Source organism: Leucoraja erinacea, chromosome 2 (genome assembly GCF_028641065.1).
Source record: "Leucoraja erinacea ecotype New England chromosome 2, Leri_hhj_1, whole genome shotgun sequence".
Taxonomy (NCBI): Eukaryota; Metazoa; Chordata; class Chondrichthyes; order Rajiformes; family Rajidae; genus Leucoraja; species Leucoraja erinaceus.
Genome location: NC_073378.1, coordinates 62,945,450 through 62,965,183, shown reverse-complemented (window position 1 = coordinate 62,965,183; position 19,734 = coordinate 62,945,450). Strand labels below are relative to the sequence as shown.

General features: G+C 43.6%; 1 protein-coding gene across 5 annotated transcripts in view; it reads left to right on the top strand.

Moving 5' to 3' along the window:
- Positions 1-19,734, top strand: part of LOC129710733 (leukocyte elastase inhibitor-like) — a 33,256-nt gene that overhangs the window by 3,464 nt on the left and 10,058 nt on the right. The window contains exons 1-2 of one of the 5 annotated variants that reach the window (XM_055657962.1): positions 14,046-14,201; positions 19,501-19,679. In XM_055657962.1, the coding sequence (XP_055513937.1) occupies positions 19,512-19,679 (168 nt within the window). In that variant the 5' untranslated portion in view covers positions 14,046-14,201; positions 19,501-19,511. Of the gene's footprint in view, positions 1-14,045; positions 14,202-14,239; positions 14,390-14,540; positions 14,829-19,500; positions 19,680-19,734 lie in introns of those variants that run through there. The other 4 variants (XM_055657971.1, XM_055657946.1, XM_055657937.1 and 1 more) reach the window with 4 other exon arrangements.

The window sequence follows — 19,734 nt, the reverse complement described above, 5'->3', positions numbered from 1 at the left end:
AGGAGCCCTGCGGAGCGCGCAGCATGACGAGCAGCAGTTTAAAAAGCTAAGTAACAAATTTAAAAAAGTAAAAGTATAGAAGCCAAGATGTACAGATGATTTGCCGAAGTTTCGGCAGGAGCTGAGTTATTATGCAGGAAACAAAAGAGTAAAAACATTGCTTTGAAAGTTTTCTTAAGCAGTATGTAGAGGTCCCCTCACGTGAGAGAGCAATGCTGGATCTAGTTTTTGGAAATTGGGAAGGGTAAGTTAATGAAATGTGCGTGGAGAAACTTTTGGGACCAGTGACCACAGTTCAATTTGGTTTAAGATAGTTATGGATAGGGACGGAGAGGGTCCACGTGTTAAAATGCTCAACTGGGGTAAGGCCGACTTTGAGGGTATGAGAAAGGGTCTTGCTCAAGTTAACAGGAGCTGGTTATGTGAGTGGAAAGGAACATCGGCCAAGTGGTATGTTTTTAAAAGTGGGCTGACGAAAGCACAGGACATGTATTAGAGTGAACAAACAAGGCAGGCAAACATAGGGAACTTGTCTGATGACGAAAATTGAGGCTTTGGTGAAAAACAAGAAGGATGCATGGGACAGGTATAGGCAGCAGGGATCCTGGATGAGTTTCGGGAACTAAGAAGTAAACTGAAATATAAGATCAGAATGGCAAAAAGTGCCCAGGAGATGGGTCTGGCTGGAAGCATTAAGGCCAATCCTAAAAGATTTTATGAATACACAAGGGGGAAAAAGGCTAACTAGAGAGAGAGTGGGATCCACCTCTTTGTGGAGCCACAGGAGATGGGCAAGGTCCTCAATGAGTATTTCTCCTCTGTATTTACCGAGGAGAAAGACAATAGGACGGAGGAACTTGGGGCAGTCAATGGAAGTGTCTTGAGATCAGTCGGTGTTACCATCAAAGAAGTACTGAAGGTACTGTCATGTATTAAGGTAGAAAATCTCCAGGGCCTGATCACATATATCTGTGGACATTGCAGGAAACTAGAGAGGAAATTGACCCTGGTTGAAATTTATCTGTCGTCCTTAAACACAGGAGAGGTGCCAGAAGACTGGAGAGTGGCAAATGTTCTGCCTCTTTTCAAGAAGGGCTGTAGGGAAAATGCTGGGAACTATAAACCGGTGAGCTTAACATTTGTAGTGGGAAGTTACTAGAGTATTCTGAGGGATAGGTTATACAGGCATTTGGATGGGCAAGGGCTGATTAGGTATAGTCAGCATGGTTTTCTATGTGGGAGGTAGTGTCTCACAAATCTGCTTGATTTTTTTGAAGACGTGACCAAAAAGGTTGATTAGGGCAGAACTGTAGATGTTGTGTACATGGACTTCAGTAAGGCGTTCAACAAGGTGCCGCATGGTAGGCTGCTCTGGAAGATTAGATTGCATGGGATCCAAGGAGACATAGCTGAATGGATAGCAAATTGGCTCCATGGAAGGAAGCGGAGGGTGATGGTGGAAGGCTGCTTATCGGACTGGTAACCTGTGACTAGTGGTGTGCCTCAAGGTTCAGTTCTGGGCCCATTACTGCTTGTCATCTACATCAATGATTTGGATAAGAACATGCAGGGCAAGATTAGAAAGTTTGCCAATGATACGAAAGTTAGTGGTTTTGCAGATAGTGAAGATGATTGTGTAAGATTGCAGCAGGATCTGGATTGATTGGCCAGGTGGGCAGAGGAAAGGTTGATGGAATTTAATGCAGAGAAGTGTGAGGTGTACCTTTTTGGGATATCAAACAAGGGCAGGACCTACACAGTAAATGGTAGGCCTCTGAGTAGTGTTGTAGAGCAGAGGATCAAGGAGTGCAGGTGCATGGTTCATTGAAGGTTGAGTCGCAGGTAGATAAGGTGATCAAAAAGGCTTTTTGCACTTTGGCCTTCATCAGTCAGAGTATTGGGTATAGAAGTTGGGAGGTCATGGAGCAGTTGTATAAGATGTTGGTGAAACCACATTTAGAATATTGTGTTCAGTTCTGGGCACTATGTTATAGGAAAGATATTGTCAAGCTTGAAAGGGTTCAGAAAAGATTTACGAGGATGTTGCCAGGACCAGAGGGTGTGAGCTATAAGGAGAGGTTGTGTAGGCTGGGTCTATGTTCCATGGAGCACAAGAGGATGAGAGGTGATCTTAAAGAGGTGTAAAAAATCATGAGAGGAATAGATCGGGTAGATGCACAGAGTCTCCAGCTCAGAGTAGGGGAATCAAGGACCAGACGACATAGGTAAAAGATTTAATAGGAATCCGAGAGGTAACTTTTTCACACAAAGTGTTGTGAGTGTATGGAACAAACTGCTAGAGGAGGTAGTTGAGGCTGGGACTATCTCATCATTTAAGAAACAGTTGGACAGGTACATGGATAGGATAGGTTTGGATATGGATCAAGCGCAGGCAAGTGGGACTACTGTAGCTGGGACATTTGTTGGCCAGTGTGAGCAAGTTGGGCCAAAGGGCCTGTTTCCACAATGTATCACTGTGACTTTATGACTCTATGACCCAGCGCTGCCAGTTTGGCGCATAAAGGTTTATATGTAGTACTACTGGCCACTGCGCTATGGGCTTTAAACATAGCGCAATGTGTCACAGACTGTTCGGGCAAAATTCTCGTATAACACGACAAATTATATATACTTTCCTTCTTAAACAAACAAACAAACAAACAACGTTGGTAACTCTTCAGTCCTCTGGAACAATCTTCATCACGGCCCTCATCTCCAATCTCCTCTCTTGATTCTGGGATAGATCTCACCAGGCCCTCAGGGATTGATGTGTGTTAATGCTCTTCAAGGATTAATGTGATGAAAAAATCAAATTATGAGGGCATAACTTTAAGGTGAGAGGGGCAAAGTTTAAAGATGATGTGCGGGGAAACTTTTTTACACAGGTGGTTGCAAGTGCCTGGCATGTGCTGCTGAGGGTGGTGGTTGAGGCTGATGCAATAGGTAGAATTTAAGATACTTTTGGATAGGGATATGGATATGCAGGGAATGGAGGCAGATTGATAATGTGCAGGTAAATAAGAGATGGTCTTGGAATTATGTTCGGCACAGACATTGTGGACCAAAGGGCCTGTTCTTGTGCTGAACTGTTCTGTGTATAAGAGCTCCAGCATTACCTCCTCCTTGATCTTAAAATGTCCTAGCTTATTAATATTTCCCACACTGACCCCACTGTCCTTCTCTTTGATTACAAATGCAAAGTGCTCGTTTAGTATCTTGCCTACTTCCACTAACTCCAAACATAAATACTCTCCTTTGCCATTGAGCCTTTGACATTCCTACCTACTCCCTTGTTACTCTCTTGTTTTGGCAATTTCTTTAATTCAACTCGCTAGTCATTTCATTGCATTTTGTGTCTATCTTAAAACAACTTTTGCAACTTGCACGTATGTACTTTGTCCCCAATTGCACATAATTAGAGACCAAGTACAACATCTTACAATATCTTCATCCAATGTACAAACATTTTCTTATCAGCACTGAGCCAATCACTTGTAATCAACCGATGCCTTGGAGCCCTATCTCTGTCAGGCCCGGATGTCATTCATTGGGGGAATGAGTTTAGAGTTACAGCATAGAAACAGACACTTTGGCTCATCGAGTCTACGATGACCAGCAATCACCTGTACACTAGTTTTATCTTACGCCTTGGGGGTAATTTACAGAGGCCAATTAACTATCCCAGTTGTGCAGCTCGGGCATAACTCCCTGGTCAGCTTGGAGCATGAGAGGACCTACGACACACGGAAATGATGGAGTTTGGGGAGGGAATTAGGAACTGGATCCTACTGCTCTACGCAGATATCTGTAGTGCAGACCAAATCAATGGTTTGCAAAAAAATAGCTTTCCCATCAAATCTGCAGTCAGGCAGGGAGGGTTTCTCTCTTTCCCGTCTTGTCTGCGCTGTATTGAACGGTTTGCTAAATCTATCATAAAGGACAAGAACATACAGTGCCCTCCATAATGTTTGAGACACAGACCCACTATTTACTTATTTGCCTCTGTACTCCACAATTGGAGATTTGTAATAGAAAAAATCAAATGTGGTTAAAGTGCACATTGCCAGATTTTAATAAAGGCCATTTTTATACATTTTGGTTTCACGACGTTGGAATTAGAGCAGTGTAGCGGTGCCTGCTGGCGCACGCAGGTATCGAACCCGGCGTTCGGAAGCCGTAGTCATGTGACGCTTGTTTCGCGCGGTTTTTGCTTGCGCGTGTTAGTTCAGCGTTGTGACCACCGTTGTGCGCAGCTGTGTCTAAAGAACATATACTGGAAATCGAACTTTTGAATAAAGATCTGTTGGAAACCCAAGTTGTAATTCTTCAGACCGCCAAAGCAGTGTTTATACATAGACCCCCTATTTCAGGGCACCATATTGTTTGGGATACATGGCTTCACAGGCGTTTGTAATTGCTCAGGTGTGTTTAATTGTCTCCTTAATGCAGGTATAAGAGAGCTCTCAGTACCTAGTCTTTCCTCCAGTCTTTCCATCCCATTTGGAAACTTTTATTGCTGTTTATCCACATGAGGGGGTGGAAGATTGCAACCTTCATGTGGTCCGCCCTGTTTCAACTAATGCAATGAACTTGACGTGCACAAACGGAAGATCAAAAATAACAAGTTGTCCAACAACTTTAGGCTGTGCACGTCACACGAAAGAAGAAGGATCCATATGAGGATCAAAGTTGTGCCAGTGAAAGTCAAAGAAGCCATTATGAGACTGAGAAACGAGAATAAAACTGTTAAATATATCAGCCTAACCTTAGGCTTACCAAAATCAACTGTTTGGAACATAATTAAGAAGAAAGAGAGCACTGGTGAGCTTACTAATCACAAAGGGACTGGCAGGCCAAGGAAGACCTCTACAGCTGATGGCAGAATAATTCTCTCTATAATAAAGAAAAATCCCCCAAACACCTGTCCGACAGATCAGGAGTCGGGTGTGGATTTGTCAATGACCACTGTCCGCAGAAGACTTCATGAACAGAAATACAGAGGCTACACTGCAAGATGCAAATCACTGGTTAGCTGTAAAAATAGGATGGCCGGGTTACAGTTTGCCAAGAAGTACTTAAAAGAGCAACCACAGTTCTGGAAAAAGGTCTTGGGGACAGATGAGATGTAGATTAACTTATATCAGAGTGATGGCAAGAGAAAAGTATGGAGGAGAGAAGGAACTGCCGAAGATTCAAAGCATACCATCTCATCTGTGAAACACGGTGGTGGGGGTGTTATGGCCTGGGCATGTATGGCTGTTGTAGGTACTGGCTCACTTGTATTCATTGATGATACAACTGCTGATGGTAGTAGCATAATGAATTCTGAAGTGTATAGACACATCCTATCTGCTCAAGTTAAACAAATGCCTCAAAACGCATTGGCCAGCGGTTCATTCTACAGCAAGACAATGATCCCAAACATTCTGCTGCAGCAACAAAGGAGCTTTTCAAAGCTAAAAAATAGTCAATTTTTGAGTGGCCAAGCCAATTACCGGAACAGAACCCAATTGAGCATGCCTTTTATATGATGACGAGAAAACTGAAGGGGACTAGCCCCCAAAACAAGCATAAGTTAAAGATGGCTGCAATAGAGGCCTGGCAGAGCATCACCAGAGAAGACACCCAGCAACTGGTGATGTCCATGAATCGCAGACTTCAAGCAGTCATTGCGTGCAAAGAATATACAAAATAATCCTAAACATGACTACTTTCATTTACATGACATTGCTGAGTCCCAAATATTATGTTTCCCTGAAATGAGGGGGACTATGTATAAACACTGCTGTAATTTCTACATGGTGAAATCAAAATGTATAAAAATGGCCTTTTTCTTAAAATTTGACAGTGTGCACTTTAACCACATGTTTTTTTTTCTATTACAAATCTCAAATTGTGGAGTACAGATGCAAATAAATAAATGATATTTTATCCACATGAGGCTCCACTGCCCACGTTGCACCAAGGTGTGTGGATCACGGTTCGGGCTCTACGGACATCTGCAGACCCACAAATAGACGACCCTATGGAGAGGACAGTTGTACTCGTTTTGAGTGACTGCTGATGAGGTGGAGGGGAAGGCAGTGTAGAGGAAGCAAGGACTCTGCAGAAGAACTTGCACATGTTAGGAGAATTGGCAGAGAAGTGGCAGATGAAATTCAGTATAGCAAAGTGTGGAACCATGCATTTTGGTAAGAAGAATAAAGGAGTAGATTATTTTCTAAATGGTGAGAGAATCCAGAAATCGGTGATACAAAGGGACTTGGGAGTGCTGGTGCAGAACTCCCAAAAAGTTAATTTACAAGTCGAATCGGTAGTAAGGAAGGAAAATTCAATGTTAGCATTTATATCACATCAGGGTTGCCAACTCTCACGCTTTGAGCGTGAGAGTCACGCATTTCAACCAATTCTCACGCCCTCACCCTGATGACAGAATTCTCACGCTGTCTTCAATCCCTGCACAGTTTGTCTCTTTGCTCCACATGACAGCGATCTGTAAGGTCTGGGGAAGCGCGTCGATTGACGGCTGTGAGTGAAGTCGCGTCTCTTCTCTCTTGGCCGGGCAGCGGGTGTCAGCGCCTCTAGGTGCCGGCCTCGAGCGCTGCGCTACCAGCTGCCGCTGCAGCCTTGCTCCCTCCCTCCTACCCTTCAACTCGCACGGCGGCGTCACTGCCGCCAATCCACGCCACACCGTGGGGGGGTACCACGCCACACCGTTAGCCATCCGGGGAGAGAGAAAGAGAGAAAAAAAGGGAGAGATGGAGGCAAAGAGAGACAGAGGGAGGGAATGTAGAAAGAGGATGAAGGGTGGGAAAGAGAAAGGGGAGAAAGGAAGCGTGACGAAGGGGGGGAGAGGGAGGGTGAGGAAAGAGAGGGGGGAGGAAAGAGAGGGAGGGATGGGGGGAGGAAGGAGGGACGGGGATGAGTGAGGGAGGGAGGGGGAAGGGTGTGTGTGTCTTCCTTTGTGTATGTGTCTCCCTGTGTGTGTGTTGTCACATCCTGGCCTTAGATAGGGCTACCAACCCTTACGCTTTGTGCGTGAGAGTCACACATTTCAGCCAATTCTCATGCTCTCAATCAATATTTATTACATGTCATTTGAACCTCAGTGAGGCTCAAACGAAACTCCGTTTCCACAGCCATACAAACAAAGACGATTTCCTACAGACATTCACACAATTCAATTTACAAAAACATCCATCACAGAGAACTCACTGTGATGGAAGGCAAAATCTTTTCTCTCCCCGTTCTCCATTTCTCTCCCGATGTCGAAGCCCCAGGCGGGCGATGTTGAGCTCCACGGCCATTTTAGGCTGCGCCGGGCGATGTACGGCCCAGCTCCCGGTCTAAATGTCACAAAGTTAGAGCCCCCGGCGGGCGCTGGAATGTCCCACGGCCATGAAGCCGCGCCGGGCCATGTACGGCCCCGCTCCTGGTCGTTCCAACCCCATGACACGGGCTGGAGAAGTTGCGTTGCGGGAGCTCCGGAAAGCGGTCTCTCCACCCGGACCCGTGAGCTCCCGATACCCCCGACAGTCCACCGGAGCTGCAGCTGGAGCCTCTGAGCTACGTGGTCGGGCTGCAGCAGCGAGTCACCACCGCTCCCCACACTCCGATGCCGGCCAGCCCCACTATGGTAAGTCCGCAGCTCCGCAGGCTCTGCGGCTGGAGTCCCCAGGTCGTTCAGGCTGGAGGCTGCTTCACGGTGCTAGGCCCCAACGACAATGGAGACCCGACAGGGAAAAGGTCGGGTCTCCCATACAGGGAAGAGATTTTTACAAAGTTTCCCTTCCCCCCCCCCGCCCCCCACATATACACAGTTAAAAACACTATTAAAAAACACAAACAACTACATTTAACTAGACAAAAAATAAAAAAAAAGACAGACAGGCTGTAGGAGCCGCTGCAACAGTGAGTCACGCCGCCTCTCTCACGCTGATGACAGAATTCTCACGCTGTCTTCAGTCCCTGCCCAGTTTGTCTCTCATATGACAAGCAACTTTTATTTTTGAAAATAAAAAATGTCTCCACACAGGTCTTCCCTATAGACAACAGATGGGAGATTGTTTTTCTTGGGAATGCAGCTAAAGTCACAAGGGTTTTTGAATTTGCTTGTAAGAAAATAATCTGACTGTGTGTTTGTACTTCGCACATGTGTCAATAAAGCATTGTTGAAGTGGTTATCTGCATAGGAGGCAAGAAAGAAATATGATAGAGCAGTAGTGATAGGGGATTCATTAATTAGTGGGATAGACAATCATTTCTCTGGTCTCATACGTGACCTTTACAGTTTAACGATAAGGGGAAAATCTTTTAGGACCGAGATGAGAAAAACATTTTTCACATAGAGAGTGGTGAATCTCTGGAATTCTCTGCCACAGAAGGTAGTTGAGGCCAGTTCCTTGGCTATATTTAAGAGGGAGTTAGATGTGGCCCTTGTGGCTAAAGGTATCGGGGGGGTATGGAGAGAAGGCAGGTACAGGAAACTGAGTTGGATGATCAGCATGATCATATTGAATGGCGGTGCGGACTCGAAGGGCCTACTCCTGCACCTATTTTCGATGTTTCTACCTTCTTCAGATTTTTTAAGGAGGTGACAAAAGTGATAGATAGGGGAAGGGTGGTAGATGTTGGCTACATGGATTTTATTAAGGCATTTGATAAAGTCCCCCATGGTAGGGTGATCCAGAAGATGATGATGCTCAGGATTAACAAAGATTATGGCCGTATGGATTCATAACTGGTATATTGATAGAAGGCAAAGGTTATGGTGGAAGGCGTTATTCAGGTTGGAGATCTGTGACCAGTGGAGTTCTGCAGAGATTTGTGCTCGACGTTTGTTGTTTGTGCTAGATATAAAAGACAGTCAAAGAAGCAGACCGGTTGATTAGTAAGTTTTCAGATGACACTAAGATTTCTTGAAATGTGGGCCGTGAGTGGAAGGCTGTAAAAGTATACAGTGGGTGTTTAGCTACAGAAATGGATGGAAAAATGGCAGATGGAGTTCAATCTGAGCAAGTATGAGATATTGCACTTTGAGAGGTTGAATATAAGGTGAAAATATACAATTAACACAAGATCCTTAACAGCTTTGATGTCCAGAGGGACCTTGGGATCCAAGATTGTAACCTTGGGATCTGAGAGTGGCAACGCAAATAGATAAATTGGTAAATTTATTGGTAAATTGGTAAAGAAGACATATGCTATACTTGCCTTCATTGGTCAGAGCATTGAGTATAAGAGTCAGGAAGTCATGATGGAGCACTATAGGACTTTGGTTATGCTATATTTGGAATATTGCCTGCAGCTTTGGCCGTCCCATAACAGGAAGGATGTGGAGGCTTTGGAAAGAGTGCAGAAAAAGTTTACCAGAATGATGCCTGGATTAGGGGCTATTTGCTACAGGGGAGGTTGGGCAGACTTGGATTGTTTTCTCTGGGATGCCAAAGGCTAAGGGGAGACCTAAAAGAAGTATATACAATGATGAGAGGCATAGATAGGGTACAGTCAGAACCTTTATCTCAGGATGGAAAAATCAAATAATATTGGGCTTAGCTTTAATGGGAGAGGGGCAAAGTTTAAAGGAGATGTGTAAGGCAACTTTTTTCATGGAGGGTTGTGAGTGCCTGGAATGGCGGTGTAGGCAGATATGAAAGTGAAATTTAAGAGCCTTATGGATATAACTCAATATACAGGGAATGGAGGAATATGAATGATATGCAGGCTAATAAGAGTGGTCTTGCATCATGTTCGGCATAGACTTCACATTAAATTAGGTCAATGTAAAGATTTTTGGGTCAATGAAAATGGAAATGAAATGTTACTAAATGAATGCACAGAATGTGGTAAATAAGACTGATGAACATTAGGCATAGATAACGCCTGAGTAACTCAGCGGGTTAGTGAGTCTGAAAAAGGGACCCTATCTGAAACATTACCATCCGTCCGAAGAAAGGACCCGAAACGTCACCCATTCCTTCACTCCATAGATGCCGCCTCACCAGCTGAGCTTCTCCAGCTTTTTGTCTACCTTCGATTTTTCCAGCATCTGCAGTTTTTTCTTAAACATTACCTATCCATGTTCTCCAGAGATGTTGCTGACCTGCTGAGTTACTCCAGCACTATGTCTTTTTTTGTAAACCAGCATCTACAGTTCCTTGTTTCTGTATAAATAACAATGTATGGTTTGGATTAGCTGAGAAAAGTACATGGAGGAATCCAAAGTAAACATAATCAGTTGGAAGAGAACCAATTACAATGGGATAATATTGGATCCAGCTCAGGTTTGCTAGAACTTGAAGCAGTCTGGCAAAATTATAACAGAACAATGGCTTCCGTTTAAGGAAGAGTGGTTCAGGTACATTTGAGGCACATACCTATGAAGGGCAGAGTAAGAACAAAATCAGAGCTTCATGGATGATGACTGAGATTCAGAGGAAGATGAGGAAAGGATAGGAACAGTGGTGTTTTTAAAAAAATGTAATTTATACATACTGTAGACACATAGATAGTAGGTGCAGGAGTAGGCCATTCAGCCCTTCGAGCCAGCACCGCCATTCAATGTGATCATGGTTGATCATCCACAATCAGTATCCCGTTCCTGCCTTCTTCCCCATGTCCCTTAATTTCGCTAGCCCTAAGAGATCTATCTAACTCTCTTGAATACATCAGGTGACTCGGCCTTCTGAGGTAATTTATATGTGTTAGTTATTTTTATCTTTTTTGTATTTGGCAATAAATGATCACTGAGAGGTGCAGGGAAACTGTACTCTTACAAAGTTGTCGCACACTGTGCAGGTTTCTCCTTTTTGAAATGTTAATATATTTTGTTTACATAGAACATAGAACAATATAGCCACAGGAACACAATGTCCTTTGGCCCACGGCATCCATGTCAAACATGATGCCATTATAAACTAATACCTTCTGTCTGCAGATCTAGATCCCTCCAATCCCTGCATTTTCATATGCCTATGGAAAATCCTCTTTCATGCCACTATCATGGGTACTTCCACCACCATCGCCCAGGCATCCACCAGTCCATGTAAAAACAACTTGCCCCGCACATTTCCTTTACAATTCCCTCTAATCTTCATGTTGATAAGTGATAGAAGCATAATTAAGCCTTTTCCCCAGGATGGAAATGTCAAAAACTAACGGCCACTTTAAGGTAAGAGGGCCAAAATTCAAAGGAGATCTGCAAGGCAAGTTTTTTTTTTTTTTAAGAGAGTGACGAGTATCTATAACACGCTACTGAGACAGACACAAGAGTGGCGCTCATGAGGAATTTGGATAAGTGCAGGGATATGAATCACGTGTAGACATATCAGATTTTAATTTTTTTAGGCATCAAGTTCAGCACTAACATTGTGACCTAAAGTGCTCCTTCCAGTGCTGTACTGTCTATGTGCCTGTAGAGCTGCTGCATGTAAGAATGGCATTGTCATGGTCTTGGTGGATATGACAAATAAAAACCCTTGATTTGCCGTGACTTGATGATGCATTCTAACACTGTATTTTCTTAGGCCCCCCTTGGTCATGGCTGACCATGGGTGTCTCCATGGTTGGAGGACACGTGTGTGACTTTGTTTAACATGGGGAGACAGCCACCACACGGTGCTTAACAGATCTGGGTCAGGATCCAGTGGCATGAAGTCCAAGACTACCGGAGACCCTTTTCTGCTGTTGCCTTCACCCGTCTTCCCAGCCGTCGTGACACTCGACCAACGTCATCCATTATCCTCTGCCTGTTCCACTGTTGAGGTCTTGGTTGGATTGCTCTTTGTCAGAGTTCTTTCCCTCAACCTTACTGCCATGGGTAGCCCTACCAGGAGCATAACTCCAGACAGCATTGCTGTCAGGATCTCAGGACCACACAAGCTTCTCCACCACAACAAAGTTCAGAGGCATGAACCCTCGGAAAGTGCCTGGACCTGATGGCATACCCGGTTGTGTTCTAAAAACCTGTGTGCTCAAAGGGCCGAATGGCCTGCACCTATTTTCAATGTTTCTAAGTTCGCCGACGACACCACTCTTGTTGGACAAATCACTGATGGTGACGAGTCAGAGTATAAAAGTGAGATCGGCCGACTGACCAAATGGTGCCAGCACAATAACCTGGCCCTCAACACCATCAAAACCAAGGAACTGATTGTGGACTTTGAAAGGGGTAAGATAGGGACCCACAATTCCGTTTATATCAACTGGACGATGGTGGAAAGGATCAAGTACTTCAAATTCCTGGGCGTGCATATTTCCGAAGATCTTTCCTGGTCCCAGCACACTGATGCAATTATAAGGAAAGCACAACAGCGCCTCTACTTCCTGAGAAGATTACGGAGAGTCGGTCTGTCAAAGAGGACTCTCTTGAACTTCTCCAGGTTCACAGTAGAGAGCATGCTGACTGGTTGCATCACGGCTTGTTTCGGCAACTTGGGCGTCCAGGAGCGGAAAAGAATGCAGACAGTTGTGACCACTGCCCAGTTATCATCGACTTCCCTACCATCGAGGTGATCTATCACAGTCGCTGCCTCAAAAAGGCTGCCAGCATCATCAAGGACACACACCATCCTGGCCACACACACTCATCTCTCTGCTGCCATCAGGTAGAAGGTACAGGAGCCTGAAATCTGGTACATCCAGGTCCCACAACAGTGGTGTCCTCAGCAAACTTGAGATGATGGAGTTCGCACTATGACCGGCTACGCAGTCATGAGTATAGGGAGGTTTCACGGCAGTCGGGTCCCGACCCATGACTCGTACTGTTGCTACGCTACTCCAAGTGGAGTACACGCGATGAACTGCAGGGAGGCACTTACCATTGTTTCCAGCGTAGCGGGCCGGTTAAAACACGCTAAAATTGTCAATTTTTGCGCTGTAAATAATTATGGAAATCGGGATACGCGTGAAAGACATTTAGCCTACCTCAGAATTCCAAAAGTGAGGAGAAATTACGGTAGATAGAAGTGAGAGCTGAAGGGACAACAACAGCCAGAGTGCTTAGCGGACATTGACCGTTTGCTCACTGCATTTTATCAACTAAGGCATTATTTAGGGGTTTTATTGATTCCTTTGGCATCTAAAAAGTTTCAGAAGTGATAAATCTGGCTGTAAATTTTTTAAATCGCCCATGATTCTCAAGAGGGTTTTTACATACAAAATGAAAACGCACCTGAAGAAAGATTTACAGCCAAATTTATCACTTCTGAAACTTTTTAGATAGATATAGATAGATAGATATGCCATTTATTGTCACTATACATGTACAGTGAAACTGAAAGCTGCTCGTACTCAGTGCATACATACAATTTCGCACAAAAAACAAGAAACAGAAAAAACAAAAAACAGAAGGGGGGGGGGGAATAGGTGCACAAATTCTGCGGCGCTACATACATATATACATATATACAGATGGAAGTCCGTGTTGGGCGGTGTAGTCAGTGCATGTGTGAATTTGAATTTATAGTTCAACTCAAACACTGCTTGTGAGCCATTTAAAAAGAAATGATTTAAAAAAAACATAAAAAAAGACAATTACCAGTCAAATTTTATTTTTGACAAGAAGTATGAACTGACAGAATTATGAATCTAACCCTATAATCACACACAAAAACTGTTGCCCCGTAACATTGATTACACTGCGAGTCGGGTCGGGTCAGGTAGGCTCCGGTTACTAAAATGGGCGGGGAAAAATGCCCAGGACCCCCTCCGTAGCGTACTACACGTCAGCCCATTGTATTTCGCAGGAGTAGCCTATCTTGCTCCGCTCTAAGATCTTTGGCCTTGAAGGGCTCCTTGCTGATTATTTTCGAGACTGACACATTTTCTCCAATTCGAACAGTCTGTGGTCTGTGAATGAGGAAGTCGAGGAACCACAAACCTCAGGGGAGTTTTCCTCTTCGTATGTGTTGGTGTAGAATAAACTTCTTCATCTAGTCTCCGGTCTCCATGTGACTCTGAATGCGGAGTCAAGCGACGGAACACAATAACAGATGCAATAGTATTTACTTCCGCGGTAATAGCGGAATGGTGGGAATTCCCTTTCGGAAGGTTAATCTCGGTGTACTGTGTTAGACTGAGTAGCCGACGACATATGTCCCCTTGCAACAACAAATTAACATTTTCATAGAAGTCAAAACTCGTAACCTTCTTAAAACAAAAGGATATGAATGCATGAACCTTGGTTTAAATTATAACTACAGGTCGGTGGCAAAGATAAATAGATTGGCGCTTCAAGTAAATTTCGATTTACAATATTTCCCCCTATTCCGTGCGAATTTAATATTAAGCATGGAACAGGAAGTCGGTCCAGAAGTTTAGATACTGTCGCAACGTTTAAGAAACATTTAGACAGGTCAGGTTTACAGGGATATGGACTAAACGCAGGCAGGTGAGACGAGTTTAGATGGGTCATGTTGGGGGGTGTGGGCAAGTTGTGCCGAATGGCCTGTTTCCACGCTGTAGAACTCAACTCAGAACTTGTTTCTCACCGGGAGCACGACATTTTGCTTTGCAATCTAATTTCGATCTGTCCCCACCTCACCGCTCCCTCACTGACGTGACAATCCCAGACAAAGACTAGAGGATCTTTGATCCCAGACGCGAACCAAATGAGGCGGTGCCCGTAACGGGCCCGGTCAGGTGATTGGGCTCAATAAAGGCGAGAGGCTGGTTATGCGCTGCTTACTCTGCTGTCACAGTGAGTATGTTTGCGATCTGCCTGCGGCTCCTCTGCTGCTTCGCTGCCTGCTTCCTTGTAACTGCAGCAGCGGATTGCAAGCGCGGAGAGCCGGAGGGCTGCGGGGAGCGGTCGGTGCGCTGGTATTCGGGTGGGTCTAAATAACCAACACCCTCGCTCGCGTAAGGTGTTGGTTGCTGCTGAGAATTTTACTAATTAGTTCTCGCTTTTCATCGCCATGTTAGCTTTAAGTGTGAAAGTATTACAATTGCTTCAGAACGAAGTCTCCGATCGCAGGGAGATTGTGTATAATTTACCCACAAGTATCAGTTTTATCCGTTAAATGTATTTCACATGCTTCAATTAAAATAATTCCGTTAAATTAACATCTTGGGATTTATCTGGCTGATGGTGCCTTTAAACAAGTAAAATACGCGTTATTCTAATGTAAGTGTTTGGTAACTGTCTGAATGTCCGGGGCCGGTCTCTTTACTGTAGCAATGTCCGGGGCTCTCTTTACTGTCTGAATGTCCGGGGCTCTCTTTACTGTCTGAATGTCATGGGCTCCCTTTCGTCGTTAATATTTAAAAGTGTGGCGTTTTATTACCCATCTCATTTTCAATTTTACGCGTTGCTGGTGTTTGATTTTGTGGTGGGGCAAGGGAGTTCTGGCCATCTTTTTCTAAACTAATTCTCCAGAAGAAAACTGATGTCCCAACCTAAACTGTTAATAGTTCCGATTCTTAGGCGCTGTATGTTTTGGGCCTACAACTAATCGAAGTTTTTAGGAACTCAGCGGGTGAAGCAGCAACTATGGAGCAAAGGAAATAGGCAACGTTTAACGGCCGAAACCTTGCTTCTGGACCGTTTGCTACACCTAAACTAGTATGTTTGCGTTGCGTCCCAGATGGGATCTGGAAAATCGAAGGTAGACAAAAATGCTGGAGAGAAACTGCGGGCGAAGCAGCAACTAAAGGAAATGTCTCAAATGTTGTTATTGTATCCCATGCCCTCAACTATTTGTCCCCCAAAGCAGCTTGTATCTGCCTATATTTCCCCAGCAGCTTGTTCCATGTGTGTGAAACTCTTAATTCCTATTAAATCTTTCTTCTCTCCCATTAACAGTTCTTGATTTCCCGTGGGGAAATCTCCCCTATCAATTCCGCTCATGATTTTATACACCTCTGTAACATCATACCTCAATCTCCTGTGCTCCAATAAATATAGTTTAGCCTGCCCAACCTCTCCTTACAGCTCAGGTCATCTTCCTAATGACAGCTTTATAAATCTTCTCTGCACTCTTTCCAGTTAATAGCAGCTTTCCTCTAACTGGATGACCAAAACCAAACATTGATTTTTTTTTACCTTCATAATTAGCACCCAGTTGCGGTGTGTTGGAGATTCGGTGATCACTTCCGTTATCTGCAAAATCCTTTGTACGTGTATATTTAAGGAAATATGAATCTCTGTCTTCCCCCTTCTCCAAAATCCGAATAAAACATAAATAGAAAAGAGATCATATCATACATGAATATAATTCAACTCGAGTAAAAGAGTGACCAGATGAATGGATAATAGTAGAACCTCCTTTGGGACAATGTGCAAGAAGTTGCCACGTCCCAGTGCCATCTTACAACTTTCATATTTTTTTTTTACGTTAATAAGCTGGCTTCAAATCTCAAAGCCTCTACTTTAACTAAATCAGGTAGGACTCTGCATGCTTTTGCCAAACAACTTGGGTTCACAGACCCATGGAGATTTACATTCCCCACGACTAAATTATTTTCATTTTTTTCCCACGTGCACCGTACCTGTGCCCGTATAGACTTTGTTCTCTTAGATAACAGACTGCTCTCCAAAATCAAATCCAGTGACTATCATAGTATCGTAATATCAGATCACGCTGCAACATCCCTCGATCTCCACTTTCGTAAACGAACTAACCCCTTTAAACAGTGGAGGTTCAATTCCTCATTATTAGCAGAGGCTCACTACATGCAATTCTTGCACTCCCAAATCACCTTATATTTTGAGCTGAATGACTCGCCGGACATAGAAAGAGGTATACGCTGGGAAGCTTCAAAAGTCTATATTGGGGGCCAACTTATCTCTTTTGTCTCCAACCTGAAAAGAACCGAGACATCCCAAACGGCAGACCTGTTACAAAAAATAAAGGACATTGATGCAAATATGCATCTGACCCAGACCCTAACCTTTATAGAGAACGCCTTGGGTTACAAACAGACTTTGACCTCACGTCTACTAATAAAGCCAAGCTATGACTGCTTAAATCTAGGCAACACTTTTTTGAATCTGGGGATAAAGCTGGGAAGCTCCTGGCCCATCAGGCAAGAATTGAGGCGACTTCAGGGCTAATTCCAGCCATTAGATCCAGTTTAGGGGAGATTCATACTGATCCTCTTAGAATTAATGAAGCATTTGCTAAATTCTACGCTGAACTATACGCTTCCGATTGTCCTCCTTTTTTCGTTTTTTCCAGATTAGGGATTTTGTGAAGAAGACATTCCCCCATTTCCCAAATCGCCCCCCTGAAACCCTGACCGATACCATCTTAGCTCTAGATCCCAACCGGAAGAAATGCATCTCTGTTTTGTATAACTTGTTAGGGTCGGTTATATTGAAACCTCATACCTCATTAAAAGCTGCGTGGGAGGGTGAGCTGAATACGAAACTAACAGACCAGCAATGGGACTCTGCCTTGGATTTGATCCATTCTTCCTCCATATGTGCCCGTCATGGCCTAATCCAATGCAAAGTCCTTCACAAAGTCCACTACACAAATGCAAGATTATCTAGAATTTACCCCGCTGTTAGGGACACCTGCAACAGATGTAATCAATCCCCTGCCAACCATAGCCATATGTTTTGGTCTTGCCCTAAGCTAGCAGCCTTTTGGAGGAGTGCTTTCGACTTGATAAGCAGAGCCTACGGCCAGACTATTCCTCCAAACCCACTGTCAGCCATTTTCGGTACCCCTCCCAACACCAACCTCTCTGTTGCGGTGAAACGGGTTCTAGCTTTTACAACCTTGTTAGCCCGGAGACTGATCTTGCTTAACTGGAGGCTCACCCGTCCCCCGACACACGCCCGCTGGATTAAGGAGGTGCTTTACAATTTAAAGCTTGAAAAACTTAGGTTCTCTCTCAAAGGCTCTACCAAGACATTCCTAGATACATGGAACCCTTTCTTGGAACTTGTTAACTCTCTCAACTTGTCCCCGGACTCGGACGAGCACTGAGTGTTCTCCACCATTGTTCTGCTCTACTGCAGCTGTTCTCCCCTTAACCCCCTCCCCTCCCCACATTTATTTATTTAATTACTTACTTATTTACTGTTATTAGTGACCCCTTTTTTTTAATATAGTACTTTTTGTTTCATTTATCTTACCATATTTGTGTGGATGTGTACGTATGTGAGTGTTGTTTGTCCCCTTTTGGTTCCGACCTGATTCGGGTGGGTTGAAGGTGGGTAAGGGTAAAGGCTTTGAGGGTCGCTTACATACTGTTGCACAATTATGCCTTGACTGTCACTGTCTGTTATCATTGTATGTATGCAAATTGCTGTGAAATTCAAATAAAACGATTTAAATACAAATCTAAAAGATATAAAATTTTAAGCCTGATTAAGTTAGTTTCCCCATTCAGAAATGCAAAAGCAATGGGAACTGTGAGCAATTTGCCAGAATATTTGATTAATGGGTGGGGTAGTCATTGTACACATAATGCATGAATAGTCTTATTATTTGCTATTCATTTTTTATTCACAAGGGATTTAGAAAGCCATTGTTGCTTTTTATAGTGAGGTAGTATTGGTCAGCATATTGGAGATGAATGCTGACCATTACATTCTTTAATTGAAAGATGATTTGAACTTGCCACAGTTGTGCCAACTTCCATTTTTCAACTGAGTTGCTACTTAATTTTCTGATGATTTGGATGTCCCAGTTAAGCCCGTATCTACTTGATGTATCATCTGATCTAAACTAGTCAGTGTTTCTAAAAAGCACAAACATATTTTTGGAGAACTCTATAATAATGAGTAAGACATTTGCTGTAATTCTGTGATAAATCATTTTTTTTTGCGGCAACACTGTTTCAGATTCTGCATCCCTCTAAACGTGTCTGCACAAAAATCTTGGCTGATACTGCGTGGTTTTCTGTGGGAGTATTATGTTGAACTCCTCAACAAAGATATTAATGTGTCAGGTTTTAGAAGAACAAGACTTCCATCTGTTCTCTGGTTGTGTACGATTCTGTGGTAGCTGTTTCAACACAGAAAAGACCCAGAACAAAGTCAAAAGGGGCTGTTAACTAGCAAAATCTGAATATAGTTACCACTGTAAGTGAAAAGAATCTCTGTGGAAGTAAATATTTAAAAAGAGGTAAAGATTTGTGAGACAATATTAGCTGCTGCCATAAAAGGCAGTTCTAGTTTACTGCTTTTTATGGCAGCAGATAATATTTTTACACACATTTGCCTCTTTTAAAATATTCACTTCCACAGAGATCTTAGCTGCCACAAAAGGCAGTCCGACCATGGGAGGACAACAGAGGAGGTTGACTGAATTTTGGAGCCTTCCCTCACAGTGGGAAACTTTGATCCCACTGTGTGGGGATGTCTGTGTTGAGACTATCGTGTTATGTGTTTATTATTTGTATGGCTGTGTGGTGACCACACATTTCACTGTACCGATTGGTATATGTGCCAAATAAAAGTATCTTGCATCTTGTATCATCTTGTATCTAGTTTATCATTAGTAAAGTTAATAAATTAAACTTTATTTTCCCACCTTCCTCTTCCAGAGACATTAACAATGAATCTTCTGACTGCTGCAAATGTCAAGTTTGCTGTTGATCTCTTCAAAGAGTTGGATAAAGATGACAAAGTGGGCAATATCTTTGTATCCCCCTTTAGTATATCAGCTGCTCTGGCCATGGTGTATCTTGGTGCTAAAGGAAATACAGCAACTCAGATTGCCAAGGTGGGTATGGCTTGAAATTTAGAATGAGTGTCTTGTTTTATTAACCAAGTTTATT